Here is a 25,735-nt window from a genome sequence, read left to right as displayed (position 1 = left end):
TGAGTGATAATGTCCCTCGGTGTCGCCAAGTCGACGAGTATACTATTCACGGAAAATATTTTCAAAAGTGCAAAATTGCTTATTTTACTTCAAATAGGCTATAAGCATAATCCATACAATAATTTGTTCTATAACTATCTCAAGCTAAGGTAAGTTTTCTTTAATTCATTTAGTGCATTCAGAACTTCATGAAGGTCTTATGTTGAATGTTGTTGTATACCTTAACGTGAAAGCCGCTAATTCGCACAAGGAAAGTCTAAAATCTGATAAAAATAACTTACAATGTAATCACCTTAGTTGTATCAATAATATACTAACAAATAGGTCAAAAACCCAGGTGGGTTTTAAAGTGGGTTTTTTCAGGTGGATCCAACCCGAAAAAACCCACTGGTTTTTTCGGGCTGGGCCCACTTGGGCAAACCCTGATTGACTGTCATTTATCAACATGAGGCTTTGCTTTTGTTTGTCTAGTTCCAGATTACCTGCCAGTAAGAACGGAGGAGCTACATATGTCGAAGCACGAGAGGGAGTGATCCAAAGCGGCGTATTTGGGTGCTCGTTTCCATGAATATGACTGTAGTCTACAAGTTCCCGGAATAGCTTACTCCATAAGTTAACCGTTTCGTTTTCCTACCAATGCTATTTGTGGGTCAACGATTCAATTACGTAGTACTATAGTGCGTCCAGTAAAAGAACGTCTCTGACAGATCGCAGTGACATTGCCACTACTCGCGTGGTTGGTAAGACTGGTATCAAAGTAGGGGTTGCAATGTCCCACCGCATGTGGTAAGAAAAGTCAGAGACCATCTCTTGTTGGCCGTGGTATAATTCTTCTTAACAATAGTGCAAATTGGCGTTAGTGTAGTTGCAGTAATTTAGAAGACCAGAAGTGTGATTCACAACGCTCTTGCTAGTCTGTGTGAAAGTATGAAATGGAGAGAAAGATGAACAACGTGTAGTGCTTAAATTCTGCTGTAAAGCCGATATATCTGCAACTGACATGCTAAAAATGATTAAGAAACCTTATAGTGATACATCATTAAGCCGAACAACCGTTTTTGAGTGACACAAACGGTTTCGAGAGGGTAAAGAATCAGTAAAGAACGACGAGCTTAGTGGTCGGCCCACCACAACCCGAAGAGATGACAACGCCGCTGTTACAAAAATTGTAGAAGATCGAAAAGCGACGTCTCCGTTAGCAGCAGATACACTCAATACATCGAAAACCGTAGGTTTGCGAATTTTTACCGAAGACTTGAGAAAAGTTTGCACAAGATTTGTTCCGTATTTTCTGGATCAAAAGCAAATCGTAACCTTACTCCATCTCTCTTACTCTACAGACTTGCCTCCGCCCGATTATCCTCTGTTCCCAAAGGTGAAGTTTCAACTAACGGGTGAAAAATTCGATACCATCACAGAGTTTCAAAAAGCTGTGAGCGACTACCTTATATGAGTTTTCTAAGGCCATGAAAAAAATTGGATATATGTGCTCAACAGTGTACTGTTTCAATTGGAGCCTATTTAGAATGAACAAACTAACAAATTATACCAACCTGATTTTTCTTCCAATGTCCCTAGTTCGAGAACTTATGGACCGCATTGTGTATTGACATGACATGGAACCCAACAGACAATGACATCTTGCATCTCATAATGATATTTTATACAACAGTTTGCTTCGTGATGAAAATCTGCATTTTCAGGACGCTTTACGATTTGGTGTACAAAACCACAGCGAAAGATTAAGAGCATAGTCTGCAGCACGACTGGCTGTTATTAACTCAGCAAAGACTCGACATTGGCGATGCGTACTAAATTCTGAACTGTCCTCGTCACACAACCAACAAAATCTCATTACATTTAGAGATGTGTGTGTAGAATACGTGAAAATTCGGTACAGGTTTAGTATACTTTGAACTCTCACTGAATTCTTCAGCACTTGCGCTTTATTTCGCATGAATTACCAACGGAAGACCAAGCCTTGGTAGAATAGCGCTTACTGCTTACGTATAAAGAAAGGACCACATAAATCCGTTAACTTCGAGGTGGTGTAGTTCTGAGGAAGTCTCTTAGAACGGTAGGTAAGGATGGTTCATTTCCTTCTACATAAAAGCTATCAACTGGGCTAGTACGGTAAGCACTGATCTGATGCTCAGTGATGAACTGAGTCCAAATGCTTGAGCAGAGACGAGCGAGAAGACAATAAGCACTATTAGCCATAATCTAACTTCAACCATATTTGATTAGAGTTCAAACGTAAAACAAGAACTCAAGAGAGGTGGGAAAGTCTACAGAGCAAATTAAGAGTCTCAAAAACATAAGCACTGAAGATGTAAATGTATAATGTCCATGTTAAATGACGGTGGAAGATCACACCATACGGCAAAGGCGTGCATATTGAGGAGTCTTTTTGTGACAAACATAAAACTTGTCGGATCACCAGCGAAAGATGCGGTTTACGAAAAACTGTCGAATACGCCACAACAGATGAAGAGATCGTGAACGTACATTACACCACAAACGGGAGACCAGGATCTACGCTAGTACACTGTTGACGGCAGAAACAATGAGGAAAACCGTGCCCATGCAAGAACCACTCTATAATAATGGTCATGAATGAAGAAGTTTAAAATAAAGTGTGACGTATGATCAAAAAGATTCCAGGTCAAAACTGCTTCAAATTTCCTAATGTCGAGTTTATTGCCTTCTCTAGAACTTCAGAAAATAGTAACAAGATGATCACGATACAAAAATGCTCTCTGAACCTTTCTTTGAGATGAATGAGACTGCCAGTAATAAACAGCACACTGAAACGTGATCAGGAAGGGATCTGATTCCAAGTGCCACAACTTACTAATTAGTAAGGCCGGTTGCGTCTTGTGGTGGTTATCGCGAGTTCTCGAGCTTCAAGATGAGGAGAACGACAGCCTTACGCCATTGGGGACAAAATGTTCTTTTAGATCAAATACGACTGAACAGTTACCACAAGGAAGCAAGGTTCACTATAGGACTACTCAAGTAAAGGAGGGTCGAAATCGAGAGACATGAAAAGGAACATTTGTAACTCTCATCATTCAGGATATGCCAATGTAACAAATTTTGTTTCGCTGTACTACTGATATGCGTTGTCTCAGATAGAACTGCAGTTTAACATGGTACAGCTAAACTGTGTGTGTGTGTGAGAGATAACCGGAGGTTACAGCTAATTTTTTATGTATATTAAAAGCATGATGTTTGTTTTAAAAAATAATGAAAATTTTAACGGTTTAAAATTAAAAATTAAGACGAGGGAAAAACTGATTGATTAAATTAGAAATTATTGCTAGAAAAAGATAAAGCTTAAATTAACTTTAAAATCAATTTATTAAAGTTAAAATTAACAATTTTCACTACTATGTAATGAAAATTGCCTTGAGTTATGCAAGTTAATGTAAAATTTAGTAGATAAAATTAAGAAGGTGGGAAAATTATTATTATGAAAACTTACTGTTTATATATACGAGGGTCATTTCAAGTCTTGCACACAGCGCATGAACGACTGTTTGAGTGGTGTGATCAAATTCAATTTTACGTCAGTTGTGAGTCAGAGTTTGGGCTTGACGACTGTGTCTGTGTTTGCTGGTTCGCGTGGCTGTGTTGTGAAAAATTCAGTGTTAAGATGGAAGGTGAACCCGACTCAGATCGGATTACACATAGTAACCAGCGTTCCTGTATCAAAATCGAAACTCTACTTGGAAAGAATCCAACTGATATTTACAATGCTTTGCGAGAGGTTTGTGAGAAAAATAGTGTAGTGGATCGTGCACTGTATCACGGTGGTCAGCTCGTATTCATGAAAGTCGTGTAGTCACTGCGGGCAACCCAAGAAATGGAAGACCATCAACTGCAACAGACTACACATCTGAGATTATTGTGAATGACATTTTGAGAGAGGATCGACGAAATACATGTGAGGAAATTGCATATGAGGTCAGAATGTCTACTGCTTCAGTTTACAAAATCATCACTGAAAAGTTAAAGATGAGAAAAATCGCTGCCAGATAGGTTCCGCATATTGTGAGTGAAGAGCAGAAAGCATGTCGCAAAAGAATCGCAGAGAAATTGCTACAACGTTACCGAACAGAAGGAGATCACTTTCTTACGAAGGATTGCTGCAACTGATGAAACGTGGATACGAGATTTGAACCATTGAACAATTGACGAAGCTTCCAGTGAGGTGACCTGAGTGATCAGACAGCTCAAAAATGAAAGTGCCCTATTCGGAATGCAGAATTTACCAAAACGTTCAGAAGCTGCCGTAAGCAAGAATGCAGTTTATATTGAAGGCCTGTACAGGTATTTTGCACAATAAATTATTTACTTCTATAATATCTTTCAGCGTGCAGAACTTTTGAAATGACCCTTAGTATATCATAGAAGTGTTATATCCTTGGAGAGTATCCACTTCATATGGTTTGTGAGAAGGGAAAAGTAACTTTTTAATCTTTAGATTTTTTACTATTATCAATAAAAATTTTAACTGATTAATGTAATCGTTAGTTTTTAACGGATTACTTACAAGCCTGGTTGAGAGACATTTTCAGGGTGTCTACTAAAATTCCACAATGAAATTTCGTGACCTTTTCTTTACCAAATCATAAAATTTTCTAACATTTTCAAGAGCGAATTTGGTGCGAATTAGACCGAATTTTCATCCATGCGATACAAACGTATTTTGCTTGCGATTTGGTAGCGTCTAAAGCCGACCATGGACATTTTTGGTGGTGAATTTTGACGTTTTATAGAACATTTTTTTAAAAATTTGTACTTACATTTGCACAGTTAAAAAAAAAAAAAAAAAAATCGTGACCCAAAAGCTAAATTTCGTGACTTCCATAACCGTTTTCTGGTTTCGTGACTTTGGTGACCGATAGACACCCTGACAAAGACTGACCAGGTAAGAGCAAAAGCTTCTGTTTCTCTGGCGAGAAAGCTTTTCTTATTACGCCATAGTGATTATACGGCGTAGTTAACACACAAAATGGAAGTTACTCTACAAACAACTTACATGTTGCAATGGTAGCTGCTGTATTGGCAACAGATGGAACTACCCCTGCTGATGTGGCCATGGTTTCTATTCCACTTCTCGGGGGCAGCGCCGCAGGTGGGGCTGAAGCTGCAGGAGGCATCACAGGGGATGAGACTGTAGTTGTAGCACCCATCATTGCTGGATGAGGAGGGGGAGGAATGCCCCCACCGTCCGTTGAGTGAAGGTTCAAATTCGCCAAATTTGAAGTAATATCGTTGGCAACGTTACCTGTCAGAGGGACCTGTAACAAAAATTACGTATTACATTAGACACTATCACTTACAGAAAAAAAAAGTCAGGATAGTACTCCTCTAGTCAAAGAAGGAATAAATAAAATTTTGGGGATTAATTGTTTAGGATATGTACAATAGTACTCATGCAATGTCATTCAATGAGTCGATGTTTTGTTTATAAACAGTAAAACTATGATTCGAATCAGCTGTAATATAGACAAACATATAATATCTAACTAACTCTATGGCCTATGGAACCCGTAAGTTCAATGCCGCGTTCACAAAAGCTTTCTATTGGCTTCCATCCAACTAAATCCAGTTTCTACTTCGTATTCCTATTTCTGCGAGATCCATCTTAATCTTGTCCTCTCATCTGCGCCTAGGTCTTCCTAATGGTCGTTTTCCGATTGGATATTTCCAATTAAGACTTTGAAAGCGTCCCCACTCTCTTCCATTCTGACTAAATGACCTTCCCACCTGAGCCTCCTAGATTTGATGTTCCTAACAACGTTTGGTAAACAATATAAATTACACAGTTCCTGGTTATGAAGTTTCCGCCGTTCCCCATTCCCGTTCCTCTTGAATTCGAATATTCGTCTCAGATCTTGTTCTCAAATACTTTCAGCGTACGTTCTTCTGTCACAGTGAGCGACCATACTTCACAACCATACAGAACAACAGGCATGATTATCGTTTTATATATTTTAAGCTTCAAATTCCTCAACAGAATTCACGACGACAAAAAGTTTTGAACTAAATAATATCACGAATTCCTTGCTTTTAGTCGACATTTAATTTCTTGGTCAAAATTCGATCCTCTTTTATGAAACTTATCCTTTCAGTAACTTCTGAAAGAGAATTTTCATTTTTAATTTTCTATTTTTATTCTTGAGTTGATTTTGAGTTTAACGTTCTTTTCAGCAGCGAGGCTATATGAGACGTGGACCCACTGATTACCGTGGAATCCGAACCACATGGGCTCCCGCCGGGAATCGAACCCGGGTCTCCCACGCCCAAGGCGCGTACGCTAACCATGAAGGGAGCTCTTATTTTTACTTTTTTCTAAAACAAGTAAGGTAACCTTGCACGCAACCTTAATTTTATAATATAAATGATTAGTTCTTACAAAATGTATTTTGTCAATAACTTCTGAATGAATTCACCACGCAGGATTTTAATTAATTAGTTCTAATTTATTTTCTTCTTTTCAATGGTGGAGTAAGAAATAAAATTAACTCTTTGAATATGAATCCAGCAAACTATGATGACCAGACTTTTTTTTTTCAATAAATCCGGGACAAATTAGAAAGTTTGCCTTTATATTACTAAGATGATACATTAAAAAAAAAAATGTAAACCAGGGTGTCTACTAAAATTACAAAGTGAAATTTCGTGACTTTTTCGTGACCTTTTCTTTACCAAACCATAAAATTTCCTAACATTCTCAAGAGCGAATTCGGGTGCAAATTAGGCCGAATTTTCATGCATGCAATAGAATACTTTGCTTGCGATTCAGTAGCATCTAAAGCCCATCATAAAGACATTTTTGGTGTGAATTTTGACATTTTATAGAACAAAATTTTCCAGTCTGTACTTATATTTGTACAGATAAAAAAATTCGTGACCCAAAAGCTAAATTTCTTGACTTTCATGACAGTTTTCTGATTTCGTGACTTTTTCATGACTTTCGTAACCGATAGACACCCTGTAAATTCGAAGAGACTGGTAGTTTTACCGTAATTCCTCAAACAGACGATTTCTGTTTCCCTTTTCAAACCTATGAGAAACAAAAGGAACTGTTTAAAATGTATTTTTTTATTATTATTATTATTAAAGCTATTATTGTATCCCAACTCTTATTTACATTTTCTCTATATTAAGAACTGGTTTTTTTGGTTCGTAAAATGAAATGAAATTAAATATTTGTTTTACGTCCCACTCTTATGGCGGCTAGCCTAAAGGAGACGGTGATAATGAAATGGTGAAATGAAGAAAGTGGGAGGAAACCGGAGAACCCCGAGAAAACACACGCACACATCGTTTGTGCTATACAAAGCTCACTTGACGCGAGTTGGGATCGGATCAACGACCCCATGCAGCAGAGGTAAACGCTCTACCACTAAGCCCCACAATTTTGTGCTTCGTATGACAGAAGTTTCAGAAGTATTTGAATATGTGACGGTTATTTATGCAAGTTCCCACATGTCTTTTATATTGTGTTCTTGTTAAAATAGGATACGTCTAAAATTGCAGAAAGAAAAACCAAAGAAAAAGCAACAAATAGTGAACACAGATGAGTCTTCATAGTCTCTTAAAAGTGTTCTTTGTGTACTATAACATACTAAAGTACGAGATCTGTAAATAATGCGACTGGAGCCAGTACTCCCGAATTGGCAACTCCTTCGCTTCTTCCCCAAACCGCACACATGTCAACATCTTTTGCAGCCTCAATGTGAGTTGAGTTATATTGTGCCACGACATGAAAATAAGAGAATAAAGCAACGAGCAATGGTGTACCATCAAGCTCTATTTTAAACTTGGATACAACGCGACCAAGACCTACGGCTATGCTGCTTAGTCGCGGTACCAAGCGTTTTAATAGTTCATTGCATTTTCTAAGCGTCAGCCCCGGCCTGCACGGCCAATGAAGTTCAAAAATAATGCAAACGTGGAACGAATTCGGACTTGCGTTGACTGACCGTCTGTTAACTATCAGAGTAGTCATCACAGATGACGAGACCTGGATCTTAAGGACGATCCCGAAATCAAACTCCCAACACGCCAAGATAGAAAAAGGCGTGAATAAATAAGTCAAGAATCAAAACCATGTTCATCTGCTTTCTTGGCAGTAGAGGCATTGTCCATAAAGAATTCCTGTCTTAAGAGCAAACGGCAAACATTGTTAGTATAAAGTTCTTGGGTGGCTGTCAAAACTAGCTGCTCACGTGCAGTAAGATATCTTAAACATCTGGACGCTGAATCACGGCATTATTCATTGTCAGAAAGCGCTCTCAATTGTGGAGTTTCTGGCACGGAAAAATATCCCTGTCGTTCAGCAGCTTCTCGATTCGCCTGACCTAAGTCCATATGACTTTTCTAATTGTGAAAACACATCTCAACAGTCATAATAGAATGATGGCAAGCATCAAAGCGGCCGTAACCAACAAATCCAGCTTTTTTAAGTTCCAGCATCATTATGAACGTCTCCGTCGCTTCCCAAGGAAATTATTTTGAAGGCGACAGAGTGAATGTGTCGATATATTATAAATAAAGGCGAGTTTCGAAAAAGTCTCATTGGCTTTATACAGACCTCGTAATCAGTCAAATAATATTTATTATTATTATTATTATTATTATTATTATTATTATTATTATTATTATTATTATTATTATTATTATTATTATTATTATTACAGACAGCAAATGGCTGAACGACAACATACTTCCCAGACAATGGATCAACAGAAGGAAAGATGTGGATTACTGATGAAAATAGTACATCACGTTTCCCTTTTTTTGGAGACTTCAAATATCGGAAACCGTATCTTTCACTGTAGCGGCACTACTGCACAAGCAGTCGCGGAACGAGGATAGAAGAGGATAACGTATCAGCTCAAGGTTGAATTTTGAAAGGTGATGGGTTTTTATATACTGATTATAGAGGGAAGTAGAATCAGTGGCGTACGTAGAATTTCATCTATGTAGGGGGAGTCAAGTATTCTACTTGATATTATTTCAAGACAAGGGTGAATTTTGTATAAGAGTGATTCCATTTCAAATCGTCTAGGGTGGTCCACACGACTGTCTCGATTTAGTTCATTTTTTAAAATAAGAAACTACATACAAAATTATTAGACCCATATTTTTTCTTTTTGCTGAAAAAAATTTTTTCTTCGATATACAGCCTTCCAAAATGGCCGCCCTCCTCTCGGATTGCTCGAAAAACTGAAAAACGTGTCAAATTAAAACTTTTATTGTAGAGAAACGAGTGTACTAAGTAACGTAATCGCAATAGCAGGAAGAGTATGAAGTTGTATGTTTCGTTGGAGGGTCAAAACTTGTCTATTGGTCCAATAGGAATCGCGCAATTCACTCGCAATGTTGCCAACTTTGATGAAATTTTTGCTAACTTCAAACATTTTTTTTCTGTCCTCACGAGCAATATCAACCATCTGCTTCTAGCATCGAAATCTACTCCATAAGGTCTCTTGAAAATGTAAAGGACTTACGTTTCTGATTATTACATCCCACGTTATAGCATGATGAAAAGCTGAAAATTTCATTAAGACGCCATGTTTGGACGCCAAACACCCACCTTTTAAAAATCTGAATTTTTTACATGTATTGGAGAAGTACCTAAGTATTTAATATCCGTTAACCGTTCATGCGGCTACAGCCCCTAACATTCGCAATTAATTATTGAAATTTCGATTTTTGTACTTGCAATGTAAATATTTCCAATGGACATTTAGGTCCTATACAGAAGGCGATTTTAAAGGGAGTATGAAAATTTTGAGAGATGAATCCTGACATCAAATCCAGTAGAAAAGTTCCTATAAACGTGAGTCGAATTCCGCTTAGTTTTCAAGTTACAGGATTTCCAACTCGGGACCCAAAATCGGTTCGGGACAATAGAAAATAATATATATATTTCGCGTTAAATCAGAAACTATGTGTTAATGCTTTGATAAAGTTCAGAAAGTTGATTTGTATCAATATGATGATTTTTACGTGCACTGCAATTCAGTTGGCAGTGTTGCCAACTTGCTAGAATTTTTATTTTATTTTTTCTTTTCAAATGACACTACGTGGATTTTATTTGATATTTGGTATTCATTAATAATTGCAAACATCACACGAAGCACAATTTTCCCTCACATTACCACAGTTTTCGAAAACACATGTATTTCATTAAAAGGTTTTATCTCGTGCGTTATTGATAGTTTGTGTGATTCGGTGTCATGAACATCGTCCTAGTGTTCTCTGGAACCATGAAAATTGTTTTCACTGGTAACATGACATTGTAGTGCACTAGTTACAGTGTTTGTGTGAATAACAATGGGGAAGTTTTACACAGAGAAAAATACGATCTCCGTACAGCGGTATATTGTACAAATATACGGTATCCTCTTGCTTACTATAGAAATCACTTTTTCTCAGTGTATTACAGTAAGGACCGTATTAAATGGGTTGATAATTCCATAAGATAATTGTGTACAGAAAGAATTCTTGACAAACATTTTGTCTTGCGGTAAAATATATGTATTGCGTGCAGCGCGTCTGCCAAAACGTAGTATTAGGAGAGGTTGATTATTCGTGTAAAGGGTGCTTTGAATATTTACCGTGAACAACGTGAATGTGTGTGATATATTGGTGATCACGAAAGAAGATTTAAATATGAAATTATGCACCAGCAAGATAAAGAATTTGTTCTTCTGAATGTAGATTTGGAAACCATTAACCAGACAGTTAACATGCTAAACATGAATGTGCCCCCATTAAAACGGCCGTTATCGGTGACACCTAGACTACGGTGAAGGATTCACATCTCAAAATTTTTCATACTGCCTTTCAAATCGCCTTGTATACAAGACACAAATAATAATCCTCCCCTAATAGTAAGTTTGGGCTGACACGCAGTACGCAATCCATATATTTTACCGCAAGATAAATTTTTTGTTTAGAATTCTTTGTGCGCACAATCATCTTACGGCTTTTAGCATAATCAACACATTTAATACGGTCCTTACTGCAATAGGACTTCCCCATTGTTATTCACACAAACACTTAACTAGTGCACTACAATGCCATGCTACCAGTGTAAACAATTTTCATGGTTCCAGGGAACACTAGGACAATATTCACGACATCGAATCATACAAACTATCAATAACGCACGAGATAAAACCTTTTAATGAGCACGAGATAAAACCTTTTAATGAAATACATGTAAGTTTTCGAAAACTGTGGTGATGTGAGGGAAAATTGTGCTTCGTGTGATGTTTGCAATTATTAATGAATACCAAATATCAAATAAAATCCACGTAGTGTCATTTGAAAAGAAAAAGAAATAAAAATTCTAGCAAGTTGGCAACACTGCCAACTGAATTGCAACGTACGTAAAAATATCATATTGATACAAATCAACTTTCTGAACTTTATCAAAGCTTTAACACATAGTTTCTGATTTAACGCGAAATATATATATATTATTTTCTATTGTCCCGAACCGATTTTGGGTCCCGAGTTGGAAACCCTGTAACTCGAAAACTAAGCGGAATTCGACCCATGTTTATAGGAACTTTTCTACTGGATTTGATGTCAGGATTCATCTCTCAAAATTTTCATACTCCCTTTAAAATCGCCTTCTGTATAGGACCTAAATGCACATTGGAAATATTTACATTGCAAGTACAAAAATCGAAATTTCAATAATTAATTGCGAATGTTAGGGGCTGTAGCCGCATGAACGGTTAACGGATATTAAATACTTAGGTACTTCTCCAATACATGTAAAAAATTCAAATTTTTAAAAGGTGGGTTTTTTGAGAAAATGGCGTCCAAACATGGCGTCTTAATGAAATTTTCAGCTTTTCATCATGCTATAACGTGGGATGTAATAATCAGAAACGTAAGTCCTTTACATTTTCAAGAGACCTTATGGAGTAGATTTCGATGCTAGAAGCAGATGGTTGATATTGCTCGTGAGGACAGAAAAAAAAATGTTTGAAGTTAGCAAAAATTTCATCAAAGTTGGCAACATTGCGAGTGAATTGCGCGATTCCTATTGGACCAATAGACAAATTTTGGCCCTCCAACGAAACATACAACTTTATACTCTTCCTGCTATTGCGATTACGTTACTAAGTACACTCGTTTCTCTACAATAAAAGTTTTAATTTGACATGTTTTTCAGTTTTTCGAGCAATCCGAGAGGAGGGCGGCCATTTTGGAAGGCTGTATATCGAAGAAAAATTTTTTTCAGCAAAAAGAAAAAATATGGGTCTAATAATTTTGTATGTAGTTTCTTATTTTAAAAAATGAACTAAATCTGAGACTATGATGGGGAAAATTGTGGTTTGCCTGGACGATTTGAAATGGAATTGGTCATAAATAACTTAACATAATGTTTACTTTTTCCATAATATCTTGTTCAAGAGGAGGAGGAGGAGATTGGGAGACTTGAATTCCGAAACTCGTCCCCTGTGTACGCTACAAAGTAGAATATTTTGGAACTTCTTTTAAAAACTGGTAAGTTACGATTTTGAAGAAAACGAAACCATAGTATAACGACCTATAAAGACTGTCTAAAGACTAACTTTAATGTAATGAAAAAATTGCAAGAAGAAATGAACTTTGAAAACTAAAAGGCATGTTGACAGTGAAATATATGGTAAAGAATACAGAATAATATCGTCCCACGTAAGCAGGAAGTGACAGCAATAAACAGTTTGTTCCCTTCATTTCTGATCTGATTCACGGTTTATGGATTGTCTATTGGAATCCTATTTTCGAGTGTTTCACTTATCTGACCCATAATCAAGTCATCTGGTTTGTTTACTGTTGCATTCTTCTCAACCTTAAATTCGCTTCTGGAACTTAACCACAATTCACTAATTAGTTCCAAAGTATTTTATTGGGTTTTCAATAACCGCACAAAATCTTTAAAAATAGACGCTTGGTTGAAGAAATTTAGCAGTCCTTTACTTCTCGTCGATATGGATCTGCATTCAATTTAAGGGGACAGACTACTAAATATTTTTCAAAAGCTAACTATTTTTCTTTTGCCAGTTTTTCGTAAGAGAAAAGAGATAATGAAATGTAACTTACCTCAATAATAGATAATGTTATTCTACACCCGAAAATACGAACCGGAAGAATTTTCAGTGTTGCTATCCATAGAAATTACAGTGTGACCAGAATTTGAATTACCCAAAAATCTAGGTTATGGCAGCGACTAAAAAAATGAACTCGACGGCAATTGATGACTTATCATGCTGTCTATGTTTCTTGTTAATTACTTTTTAAATAATATTTGTATTTTAATCCTACTGATAATTAAAAATTATTTATTTTGTACTCTTTATTACAAAATAAATACAAATAAATACACTGAATTTTTTTTCCGTTTCGTATTTTCGGATGTAGAATAACATTATCTATTATTGAGGTAAATTACATTTCATTATCTCTTTTCTCTTACGAAAAACTGGCAAAAGAAAAATTCTTAGCTTTTGAAAAGTATTTAGTAGTCTGCCCCCTTAAGAATAATAGTACAGGATTGGACTAAATGATTCATCAGGTTTCAAAGCACCGACCCCCAGGTCTCATGCCATGTGATTTCTTTCTGTGGGGTTATGTTAAGGACAAAGTTTATGTACTTCCATTACCAACAACGCTGCAAGAACTGCAGGAACGCAACACCGCTGCTGTGATGGACATGACGAAAACATGCTGGTGAACGTATGGACGGAACTGGATTACCATTTGGATGTATGCCAGGTGACCAAGGACCCACACATTGAACATTTGTAGAATGTACCAGGCACTTAGTGGGTGTACTTACGTTTTCATGTATAATCCGTCTTTGTACGTTGTATACTTGTAAATAAACAGCGCTTTGAAACTCGATGGTTCAGTTCGGCTAACCCTGTACAATCACGCTTCTTTCCGATCAGTTACGGTATTAACCAGATGTAAACTAAGAGGCGACACACACTCTCATTCGATTTATTACAACGTCAGAATTTGTGTCTAAATAAAGTACCCGACTCGAGGTGAGAAGGCATGTACTTACTATCATCATCCATATTTAAAGCCATGACCATACACTCACTCAACTTCAACTAGCACACAATTTGGCACATTGTGGTAAGATTAACTATCACTCACCTATTTAGTGCAGTGAAAATTGTAAATAATAACATCTTAGATTGATTTCATATTAGTACCGCTAATCTGAAAGTTACTCTATGTAGTGGTTACCAATATTTGAATAACATAAATTGTATACGTACTTTTTTTATTTACTACATCTAATATTTAATTTACATCAACGTACTGTTTCGATCTTGCCTGACACCTTCCTCACCACATCGGGCAACTCACTGGCAATCAATTTCACTTCTCAGAATTTACTCTTACACTAGAATCCTCCTCTTGAGATCATTGACTGCTGTGAAAAATTTATGGAATAGCTTTTTCTGACACTTGCATAATTTTGTGCTAGTTTCTAGAAACTGTGTGTTCATTTCTAACAAGCAAATTGTGAAGATTCTGTTACAATCTTATCTATATTAAAAGTTAATTATATCTTAATACTTCGGTAAGTACAAACTTCTATATCTAACTAACTAACTAACTAACTCTATGGCCTATGGAACCCGGAGGTTCAATGCCGCGTTCACAAAAGCTCTCCACTGACTTCTATCCTTAGCTAATTGGATCCAGTTTCTACTTTGTATTCCAATCTCTGCGAGATCCATCTTAATATTGTCCTCCCATCTGCGCCTAGGTCTTCCTAATGGTCGTTTTCCGATTGGTCTTCCAGTCAAGATTTTGAAAGCGTTTCTACTTTCTTCCATTCTAGCTACATGACCAGCCCACCTAAGCCTTCTAGACTTGACGATCCTAGCAATGTTCGGTAAACCATATAAATTATGTATTTCCTCATTACGAAGTTTCCGCCATTCCCCATTCCCGTTCCTCTTGGGTCCGAATATTCTTCTTAGAATCTTGTTCTCAAATACTTCCAGTCTATGTTCTTCCCTCAGAGTAAGTGACCATGTTTCGCAGCCATACAGAACAACAGGCATAATTATCGTTTTGTATATTTTAAGCTTCAAATTCCTTGACAGAATTCGCGACGACAAGAGATTTTGAACCGAATAATAACACGAATTCCCTGCTTTTAGTCGACATTTAATTTCTTCGTGAATATGATTTTTCTCTGTTAATATTGATCCTAGATATTTGAAACTATGCACTCTATCAAAAGTATTATTTAATATTTTAACGCATCCATAATTTGCTGTATTCCGGTCCCGACGCACTTCCATGTATTTAGTTTTCTCTGCATTTACTTCTAAACCCATGTCCCTGCAAGCGTTTAATAAAATCTCTGCATTTCTTTCTATTGTTCTCCTATCATCCCCTATTAAATTTACATCATCTGCATATGCCATAACCTGGTGAATACCGTTCAATGCTAGGCCCTGGTTGCTATCTTTGATTTTCCTTATAGCGTATTCCAGAACGAAGTTAAATAATAATGCGACAACGCATCTCCTTGTTTCAGGCCATTTTCGACGTAAAAGCTCGTGGACAAAAATTTTTCTACCCGGACTTTACTTTGGGATTCATCTAAACATATCTTAATTAATCTAATTAGCTTTCTCGGTATTCCAAGTTCTGTAAGAACGTTGTATAATGTTTCTCTCCTAACCGAGTCGTACGCCTTTCTAAAATCAATAAATAGTTGATGTACCGGGGTATTGTATTCCCACCTTTTTTCGAGTATTTGGCGAATGGTAAATATTTGGTCGATAGTTGATCGATTTCGTCTAAATCCGCACTGATAATCTCCAATAATTTCATCTGCGTATGGGGTCAGTCTTGCTAACAGAATATTTGAAAGGATTTTATAGGATGTTGATAGAAGAGAAATGCCTCGATAGTTATTACAGTCAGTTTTGTCGCCTTTCTTGTGAATTGGAACAATGATTGATTCTTTCCACTCCTGTGGCAATTCTTCCTTGTTCCAGATAAGGAGAATGAGTTTGTGTATCTTGTTCCACAATTTCTCGCCTCCAGCTAAAACTAACTCAGCCGGAATTTCATCTTGTGTTTCTTTCCCGGTGATTTGTGTTTCTTTAATTTCTTTATAGCGATTTCTACTTCTATTCGGTTGGGTTCTGGAATATACGGTTCTGCGGTGTGTATCACCTTTTCTCCACGCTCACTAGTTTTTGGTTGCGTGTTAAGCAAATCGTCAAAGATCTATATCTAACTGTGATATTATTTAAAAATATATATTAACATTTAGGAATCATTTAAAACAATAATAGTGCTATTTCATCATAATACAACAAATTAAAGAAGTTTGTGTTCATCAAAGATTAATGTAGACAACACAGATTTAAAATTATACAAGCATCTTTACGAAGTGTCTGTTAGAAGTGAGAAAAATTTCTACAAACTTGCACAAAATTACAAAAGTGTTCGGAAGTCTCCTGCATATTTTTTCCACAGTAATAAAAAATTTCAGAAGAAGATTCTAGTGCAGGACAATATTAACAAAACTGTGCAAGACGAAATTCTGAGAAGTGAGATGGATTGCCAGTGAGCTGTCCGATCTTCACAGAACTCCGAAACCAGTACGCTTAAAATACACTAAATATTAGTTACAATAAATAAAATTTAAAATTTGTACACAAATTGTTATAAACATGGATCAATTCATACCCTTAGGTAATTATCTCAACTAGCAAACCCGCACGTCCTGTGCTTAGTTGTCTGAATGACTGAATATGATACGAAATTAAAAATATTAATGGCTAGCAAAGTAGTTTTAATAACACGTCAATAATATCTTTAATTAAGAATTTCTCAATAATTATTCGAATTTAAGACCTCCTCGAATCTAAGACGCACCCCGATTTCGCTGGGTTAGATTAAGGAAAAATAGTAATATGTTCCGTTCTTATTATTACTAAAGCGTTCTTTGATATTGGTCATTTTCGGTGATTTTTTTATATATTCCTCTCCCCTCCCCATGTTGCGGGGCACGGCATGATAAAAATTATCCCAGGCCCGAATGTCATGTATGTTAAAAATTTGATCAAGATCGGTTCAGTGGTTCAAGAGTTAAGTTCTATTTACTTTTATATATTAATCTCCCCTCCCCCTCCTCTAGGTTCTAGCGTCAAAGTGAATATATATATATATATATATATATATATATATATATATATATATATATATATATATATATATATATATATATATATATAAACTTTTCAGGCTCGAACGTCATCTATGTTGAAAATTTTGATCGATATCGGTCAGGTGGTTCAAGAGTTATTGTTTTATTTATATTATATATATATATCCCCTCCTCCTACCCTAAGTTCTACCGCCAAAGGTATATGATAAAAACCACCCCAGGTCCGAACCTTATCTATGTTGATAATTTGATTAGCATCGGTTCAGTGGTTTAAGCGTGATGAAGTCAGAAAAACACTTTTATTTTTATTTTTTACATGTATGTTCCCCCTTCCCACCCCTACATTGTGCCGTCAAAGTAAAATGATGAAAACATTCCAGGTCCGAACGTTATCTATGTTGAAAATTTGATCGAGATCGGTCAGGTGGTTCAAAAGTTATTAACACTAGAAGGACCAAGCCGTCATTTTGACGGCATGACTTAAAACGATTTTCTATATCTCATATATTTATTTGAGTTACGTAACCAAACTTTAGGACTTTTAATATTTTAAAGAGAGGTTTGATATAGCATATAAACATCGTGTGTCTATTTTAAATAAATATCTATTTTTCTTGTATATCCCTAGAACGACCAGACTGTCAATTTGACTGCCTCAATGAAAAATCTATATTTTGTTGTTTCTGTGGATAGTTTTATAGCTTGTACGCTACATGGTAGTATCTCTGTTGGAAATAATAAATTTTGAAATATTTTACATAATTTTCTCAATGAGTTTGCTATTTTATATGTTTTATTTCTGCTTTTCATTGCTCTCAAGCTAAAATATATGGTACTTCTTTGAATGATTTTCTTCTTCAATAATGTTCGTATCTCTTTGGTAATACTGTTTTCTGTAGAAATAAAGGTTTTCTTGAAGCCACATAAGAATAATTACAAAAGCAACATAAGACCTGATAAAATGTTACGTGCTTTCTAAGATTTGAGTGAAAATGAATTTCGCTTGGAAGAACAACACGGAGAATAAGTACTTCGATGAAGACAACAGTAGTAGCGAGAATGCAGTGTCTCAAGATACTTCTTCGGATAAAAGGGAGGAAACAGATGCAGAAGCTTCCAAAAGTAATCGATCAAATATCTTTATAGTAGCTGATGGGACACGTTTGAGTAAAGTGGACTGACAGGACGATACTGGACTTACTGACTCACACGACATCGTTCGCGTGAAACTTGGTTTGTTATATTATGCCTTACATCATATTGAAGATGACGATTTTGTTAATACTTTTCGCTTGTTCATAGACAGCGTCAAGATTCTCTTTGGCCGCTATTAATTGCTGACAGGATTTGAAGAAACCCGGGTATTTTTGAAAAAAAAACCAACCCACCTGGGGCCTATATGGGTTTTTTCGGGTATTTCCTTTTATGTCTTTGGGGTAAAGGTGTTAAAATGTGATTTATATTTCAAGATTGTCATTGTCGCAACTTGCAACAATTTTCTGTTCACTACTGTTTTGAAAAAATGGCCGCCATTTTGAAATTTTACATTGGATCGTCGAGACAATATATACGGCAAATTTAGAATGTCTCTTGCTTCTACCCTCAAAACTTCAACTTAAAAGTCCAAACATTGCATTCTGTAGCGTGCATACCCGCTAGTTGAAAAATGGCCACCATTTTGAAATTTTACGATGGATTGCCGCCAAAATATATATACAGCTAATTTAGAGTGTCTCGTGCTTCTACTCTGAAAATTTCTATTTAAAAGACCGAAAACTTCGCTTTGTAGCGTGGATAACCGCTATTTTGGAAAAAAGAGGCCGCCATTTTGAAATTTTACGTTGGTATGCCGCCAAAATCTATACAGAAAATTTAGTGTCCCTCGTGCTTGTACCTTGAAAATTTAAACTTAAAAGAAAGAAAGTTGTACCATGTAATGTATGTGTGGTACAGGCAGACAAACGAACAAATGTAGATCGAGTCATTCCAGGAGCTTTAGTAACAGTCGTCAAATATGAATACCACATATATTAATTTAAAACAAAGAGATAATTCATATTTTATAAAGTAAATGTTTCAAAATGTCTTAAATAGTTTTATTGTAAAGTATTCACTTCTGATGCTTTGTGCGTTCAATTGCGGGAATTTCCCGAGCACTTCTTTCACGACAGGTTTTCCCGGAAAATACAGCTTTCTTTCAGTGATGCCAAATGAAGGGAAATTTCCCTTGGCACACGGAAATTTTGAGTAAATTTTGGAGAAAAGGGAAAAAGGGAAATTGCTTGTAATCTCTCAATATTGCAGGGAAATTTCAATCTGTCTTCAATCATTTATAGATTGAATGTATTTACGTATCTGATTAATCTCATTAAAATTCAGTATAAATTAAACATCCTATTTGTTCCAAACATAATCCGTTGCACATATTTCACATAAATTCTCACAAGTTATTTTCTTTTGCATTCGTTAATATTTATCAACATTACACATCGATCAACATATTCAGTTAAATTCGAAACATTACAACAATGCTTATTTAAAATCTTTTATACAAATTAAACATAACTTTCTTACAAGGCTTCTAATTCTTTATTATAAATTAACGAGAAATGTTACAGTTAAGATGGACACAAGGCCTTTTTATAAAAATAAAATCTTTTATCTATAAACTTAAAATTAATCTTCCCATTGTTGAATTAATTGCAGTGCAATAAGATGAAATATTAACTAACTAATTCTATGGCCTATGGAACCCGGAGGTTCAATGCCGCGTTCACAAAAACTCTCCACTGACTTCTATCCTTAGTTAATTGGATCCAGTGTCTACTGGCCTACACCTTTCCATATTCTTTCCCCTCATCTATCGCGACGCCTTAGATACCTAAACAACAAATTAAGTTCAAATTCTGCGTAAGCTTAAAGGAAGGCTGTCAGGTATCTGATTGTATGTGGTTATAAGATTGGGGTGGAAGCGAAAACTATTAAAAATACATTTACTAAATACAGTACTTGAACGGTTTGGATTAAGGGAAATTTTGTCCGGAAAAGGGAAATTCTGAAGCTTGTGAAGGGAAAACGGCTCTGAAGGTATTGGCATCACTGCTTTCTTTACTGTGCATCAACACTTCCATTAGTACGGAAGTTTAAATTCAGCACTTGAAATAGTAGCGTTACATAGTCTTCGGAACTCTGGGCATTAAGCTTCTTAAATTTACAAGAATTTTTACGCTATTGCTGGTGTGGATTCTACAGAATGCTTGTTTGAAGAGTAGCTAACTGTTGTTGGAAAACTAAATATTACTGAAAAATACTTGTGTTACTATCAAATGTATAAAATAATACTAATAGTTTTACTAATGTATTTACATATTTACTGGTGGGTTCAGGCACCTGTGGTCTTAAACTCGTCATGCGTATGAAGGATAACATCTCCCGCGTCGCTGAGTTGGCGAGCACACTATTCACGGAAAGTACTTTCTAAAATATAAAATTGCATATTTTACTTCAAATAGGCTATAAACACAATCCATACATTAATTTGCTCTATAATTATCTCAAGCTAAGGTAAGCCTTTTTATTCATTCAGTGCATTCAGAACTTCATATAGGTATAACGTTGAATTTTGTTGTAGGGTAATACTTTAACATTAAAGCATCTAGTTCGCCCAAGGAAAGTTCAAAATCTGATAAAAATAACTTTCAATGTGATCACTTTAGTTGTACCAATAATATACTAACAAAACGCTTAAAAACCCAGGTGGGTTTTTTTCAGGTGGATCCAACCCGAAAAAACCCGGTTTTTTTCGGGCTGGGCTTACTTGGGCAAACCCTGATTGCTGAACCCGTTTCATTTCTAACAATATTGATATTTCGTGTAGCTTCAGGTATACCCATAAAGGAACTATAGAAGAAAGCTATGGCCCAGTGTTTAACAGAAAGATTACGGGAAAAAATATATTTCTTGAAATAATGAAGTATCTTCGATTTGATGAAAAGTGCCCTAGCTCTTCAAGGCTGAAAGCACACAAGTTTGTTTTGGCATCATCTGTGTGGGACCTATTTATTGAGAATTGTATCAGACACTATAAAACCCACGACAGTGTTTGTGTGGATGAACAGTTATTCCCTACTAAGATGAGATGCAAATTCATATAATATATGCCTAACAAGTCAGACAAATTTGGATTCAAATTTGGCTGCTTGCAGATGTAAATTCAAGACATGTGCTAAATGGCATTTCCTACCTGGGAAAGGACCAAGAACGACGTCGGGATTTATAGTGAGGCGAATGTATTGTTCTGAAGACGACGGATCCTTTTCTCAACAGAGGACTGAATGTTACTTGCGATAACTTTTCTTACAAGTTAAAAATTAGCCGAATCTTTGAGAAAGCAACAGACAACCTTGATTGGTAGTATGCGTCCAAATAGAAGTGAACTTCTCAAAATGTGCTTGAATCAGAAAGAAAAGGATATGTTCACTACTAACGTATATGAAAATCAATCAGGAAATCCACCCACACTATACAAGTGTAAACGCGAAAAAATTGTTATTCTATATGTGTGTTCAATGCATACAAGTTGAAATAAAAATAACTATTTTTCTGTATTACACACATGGCCTGCTATAAAGAAAAAAAGCCCAGTCAATGTCTAGGGTGATCACGTGACTGGCAAAAAAGATTTCATAGGTAGGAATTTACGTATTATTCCTTTATTTTAATTTTTCATGTCACGGTCCTGTGGGCGAACTTATTTCATATATTGTTGAGGTATAGTGACACCCTGTACTATATCACGAGAACAACTTACATGAAACAAAAGCCAGTCGATTAAACATATTAAATTAAAGCTAACTGAAATATAAAGAAAAAGATATTATATATATATATATATATATATCTTGCAATTAAATAGCCATCAAAATGACGGCTCGGTACTTCTAGGGAGGTAAAAATTTTGGTCCTTCTAGTGTTAAGTTTTATTCATTTTCATATATTTACCCTCCTCCCCTTCCCTAAAATGAAATAATAAAAAACTTGCCAAGTTCGAACTTCATCTATGTTGAAAATATGATTAAGATCGATCGGGTGGTTCGAGAGTTATTAACTCACGTACATGGTCACTTTTATTTTTATATTTATTGATTTTTGTATATCTCCCTATCCCCTACGTTATTCCGTCAAAGTGAATTGTAAAATCCATCCCAGACACGAACGTTATCTATGTTGAAAATTTGATCGAGATTGGTCGTTTGGTTCAAGAGTTATTAAGTTCTATTTATTTATTTTTTTACAATTCCCCCTCTGCCCATTCCCCGAAGTTCTACCGTCAAAGTGAATAGCTAAAAACACTCCCAGGCCAGAACTGCATTTACGTCAAAAATTTGATCGAGATCAGTCGTATAGTTCAAGACATTAAGAGTCACAAATATAGTACTTTCAATTTGGATCTGAAGTTTTTTCACAGACACCGCTATTAATATATAGATACCATATTGCTGGTTTTAGTTCTGTGAAAGAAGGACTACGACGAATAAAATATAAAAATAATTCAGACGCTGAAAATCTTCATTACTGCCTGGTTGTTGAAAGTAACAGGATTGGTAGCCGAATCATAATAGGAATATAACAATATGATTAGGATTCCTATTATGATATATTGCCTCAGATATAACAATCACACAAAAATTATTTTTTTCTTTTAAGTTACTGAACGTTATAAATTGTGTATTTTTTAAAAAATATTTACTTACTGTCTACTGTATTAAAATTGTCTTATATTTGTTTCGGCAAACACTGTCGCCTTCGTTGGTAATACAGAGAAATTCACATATAACTCTTCTTTGCTCTCACAAGTAAGCCTTACGTTTGGGTGAATCGAGTTGCTGACTGAGACACATATGAGAAATTAGTACTCAATGTGGTCAGTATTTCAGTGAAGTTGTAGGTGCGAAGCTCCAGGGGTTTAGGAGATACAGCTACCAGAACATCACATGGAAGTACAGAATAGTCTTCATACAGTTGGAGGTAAAAGCTCTAAGACCTCTTGTAACGACAAAAGGTGAATAACAAATATATGGGTACATATTAGGACTAGGGGGAAGTGATATAGTAAGGGTATACCTGACGGCGGCCATCTTGAAATCCGCCATTTTGAATTAAGGAAGTTTTTAAAATAGGAATAGGGTCATGTGATACATGATTTAAGGCGCAAATTTAATCAGAAAAACAATGGTGACGTTAATTTTGATTTACTATTTTATGTCCCGAAACCTATACTTGAAATATTCAAAGTTAAATCATGAAAAGATTTGCCAGTGAATTCAACGAACTTTCATCGACTACAGATAAACTTTACCCCTGAAAGGATTCTCCGATCTGCATCGTATAGAATTAAAATTCTAATACTATGTTAATATTTATTGATCTTTTTTCTGTCACTGCAAATTGTAATACTATGTTAATATTTATTATTTTTTTTCTTTTCTGTCACTGCAGTTACATGTTTCAAACGGCCAACATGCTGTATCTGAATCAAAAAATAAATAAGGAATTCTTAAGTACACAGAAGTTATTTAAGTACTTACTGAAGCAAATCCTTCATTTGGTACCGCTGGCGTAGGAGGTGGCTGGACAACATTCGTATTTGTTTTCGGAGCATTAGGCGCACTTTGTTTCCTTATTGGAATCCTATGTAAGTATCCATAACCAATTCCGCATCCTAAGCTATTAACGAAAGTAAGATTTAGTATTACTTGAAAATTACACATTTTTTTTTAAGTTACTTAAAGATAAGGCACTTACGCAGTATGCAGTACTTACGTGCAGTGGCGGATCTACTACAGAGCATTATTTCCATGCTCGTGAACCCGACCTCGTAAAAGGCTCCTATCTTCATTTTATGGAAACTAAGAAACTACGACAACGGAATGTGAAACACTTCAGGTTTTTCAGAAATCGACTGTTGTCATCCTAAGCGTCGAATTGCTCAATCATTTTCCACCCAACTTACTGAAAGGTTTCGAGACTGGAGACACAATGTTTGGGCTAGCACACACTAACTGGAGTACAAATTCTCGCAAATGGATAGGTAAAATGAGAAAGGAAAATAATAAACTTTTAAAAAATTAATTTAAAAAGAGGATTTTATAAAATGTACTAAAAAAAGAAAATAATAAAATCCACTTACAGGGAGAAAATAATAAAATACATTTATAGGAAGAAAATAAAATGAGCGATTAAAAGAAAATAAAAAATGCAAATTTTTGGACGAGGAGAAAGAGGGGAAATGTGGATGGCACTTATTACAGTAAAATATCTGTATCTCCGAATCTCTGAAGGGTAAAGACATGAAATTTGGTATACGGACTTCCTACTTAAAATTAGACACGTGTTTCAGCGCTTTCTAATATTTCCCCTTAAAGCTGAGGAAAAAAAAAAAGTGGGATTACAATTATTATAAAAGGATGACCGTAGCTCGAAATTCTTTAAAGTTAGATACATGAAATTTGGTATTTCGTCTTTTCATTTAAAATAAAGATGCGTTTCTTAGATATTTCCCCTACAAGGGAACAAAAAAAAAAGTGTGAGAGTTGCAATTGTTAAAATAAGATTGCTGTATCTTGAAATCCCTTAGGATTAGAGATATGAAAATTGGTTTCTAGGTATTTAATATAATAAAAAAAATGCGTGTTTCAGAGTTTTTTGATGTCCCCTTAGAAGGGAAGAAAAGAGGATGGGGGCTGTAACTGTTATAATAACATGGCTGTATCGGGAAATCCCTTAAGATCAGGTACATGTTAGGGGTATGAGAGGTGCGTGGCCGTGGGCCGAACATCCTGAGCTATCCGAAGGCATATTATATACTGATACTTACATTTCAGAGACATAGGTTCATAAAACAAGATATTACTTTGCAATTGATTTATTTTTAGAGTCAAGTTCTGTTAACTATAACACAACCAGTTGAGGTTGTGACCATTATTTCTTTCCTTTTTCGATGAGTACGCCCTTGGTTACTTATTACATTATCGTTCTTTTACTCTTATACGTAAGTAGTCAACAGGGTTGGCTGGTTTAAGCCAAGGTGGTTTAAACCAGCTATTTAAAAAAAAATGCTTTAAACCAAAAAACGAAAAATGTTCGTTAAATCTTGATGAACACACATTTGTGGGTTATCAGGTTTCACTCCCGTATATTATTCGTATTATATTTAGACCTAAATTCCTCATTCATTACTCAGATTATGCTACAAAAGCAACTTCTGTTCTTTTCATAAGCTTATGAATGTTTCTTTTTATAAGTTTATGAATGTTTCTTTTGTGACTTTTTTATAGTTTGTTATTATTGCTATGCAATTGCAACCAAAGAAAAATTCTAAATACTGTTTTCGTTTTAATAATGTTTATCAAATACATCGAAATGCCGTACTTTTGGAGGGGGAGGGTCATACAAACCCCACGAGAGGCATTTATTGAAATCAGAAGTATC

General features: G+C 35.6%; 1 protein-coding gene across 1 annotated transcript in view; it reads right to left on the bottom strand.

Moving 5' to 3' along the window:
- Grasp65 (Golgi reassembly-stacking protein 2) overlaps window positions 1-25,735 on the bottom strand; it is a 56,649-nt gene that overhangs the window by 8,213 nt on the left and 22,701 nt on the right. Inside the window, exons 5-6 of the mRNA XM_081746313.1 lie at window positions 23,833-23,971; window positions 5,048-5,309 (exon numbers count right to left, since the gene is read on the bottom strand). Coding sequence (XP_081602439.1) covers window positions 5,048-5,309; window positions 23,833-23,971 — 401 coding nt within the window. The remainder of the gene's footprint in view (window positions 1-5,047; window positions 5,310-23,832; window positions 23,972-25,735) is intronic.

This window comes from Thermobia domestica, chromosome 18 (assembly GCF_964235325.1).
Source record: "Thermobia domestica chromosome 18, izTheDome1.hap1.1, whole genome shotgun sequence".
NCBI classification, from domain to species: domain Eukaryota; kingdom Metazoa; phylum Arthropoda; class Insecta; order Zygentoma; family Lepismatidae; genus Thermobia; species Thermobia domestica.
The sequence above is the reverse complement of the archived record's forward strand: the minus strand, read 5'-3'. Positions and strand labels throughout refer to the sequence as shown.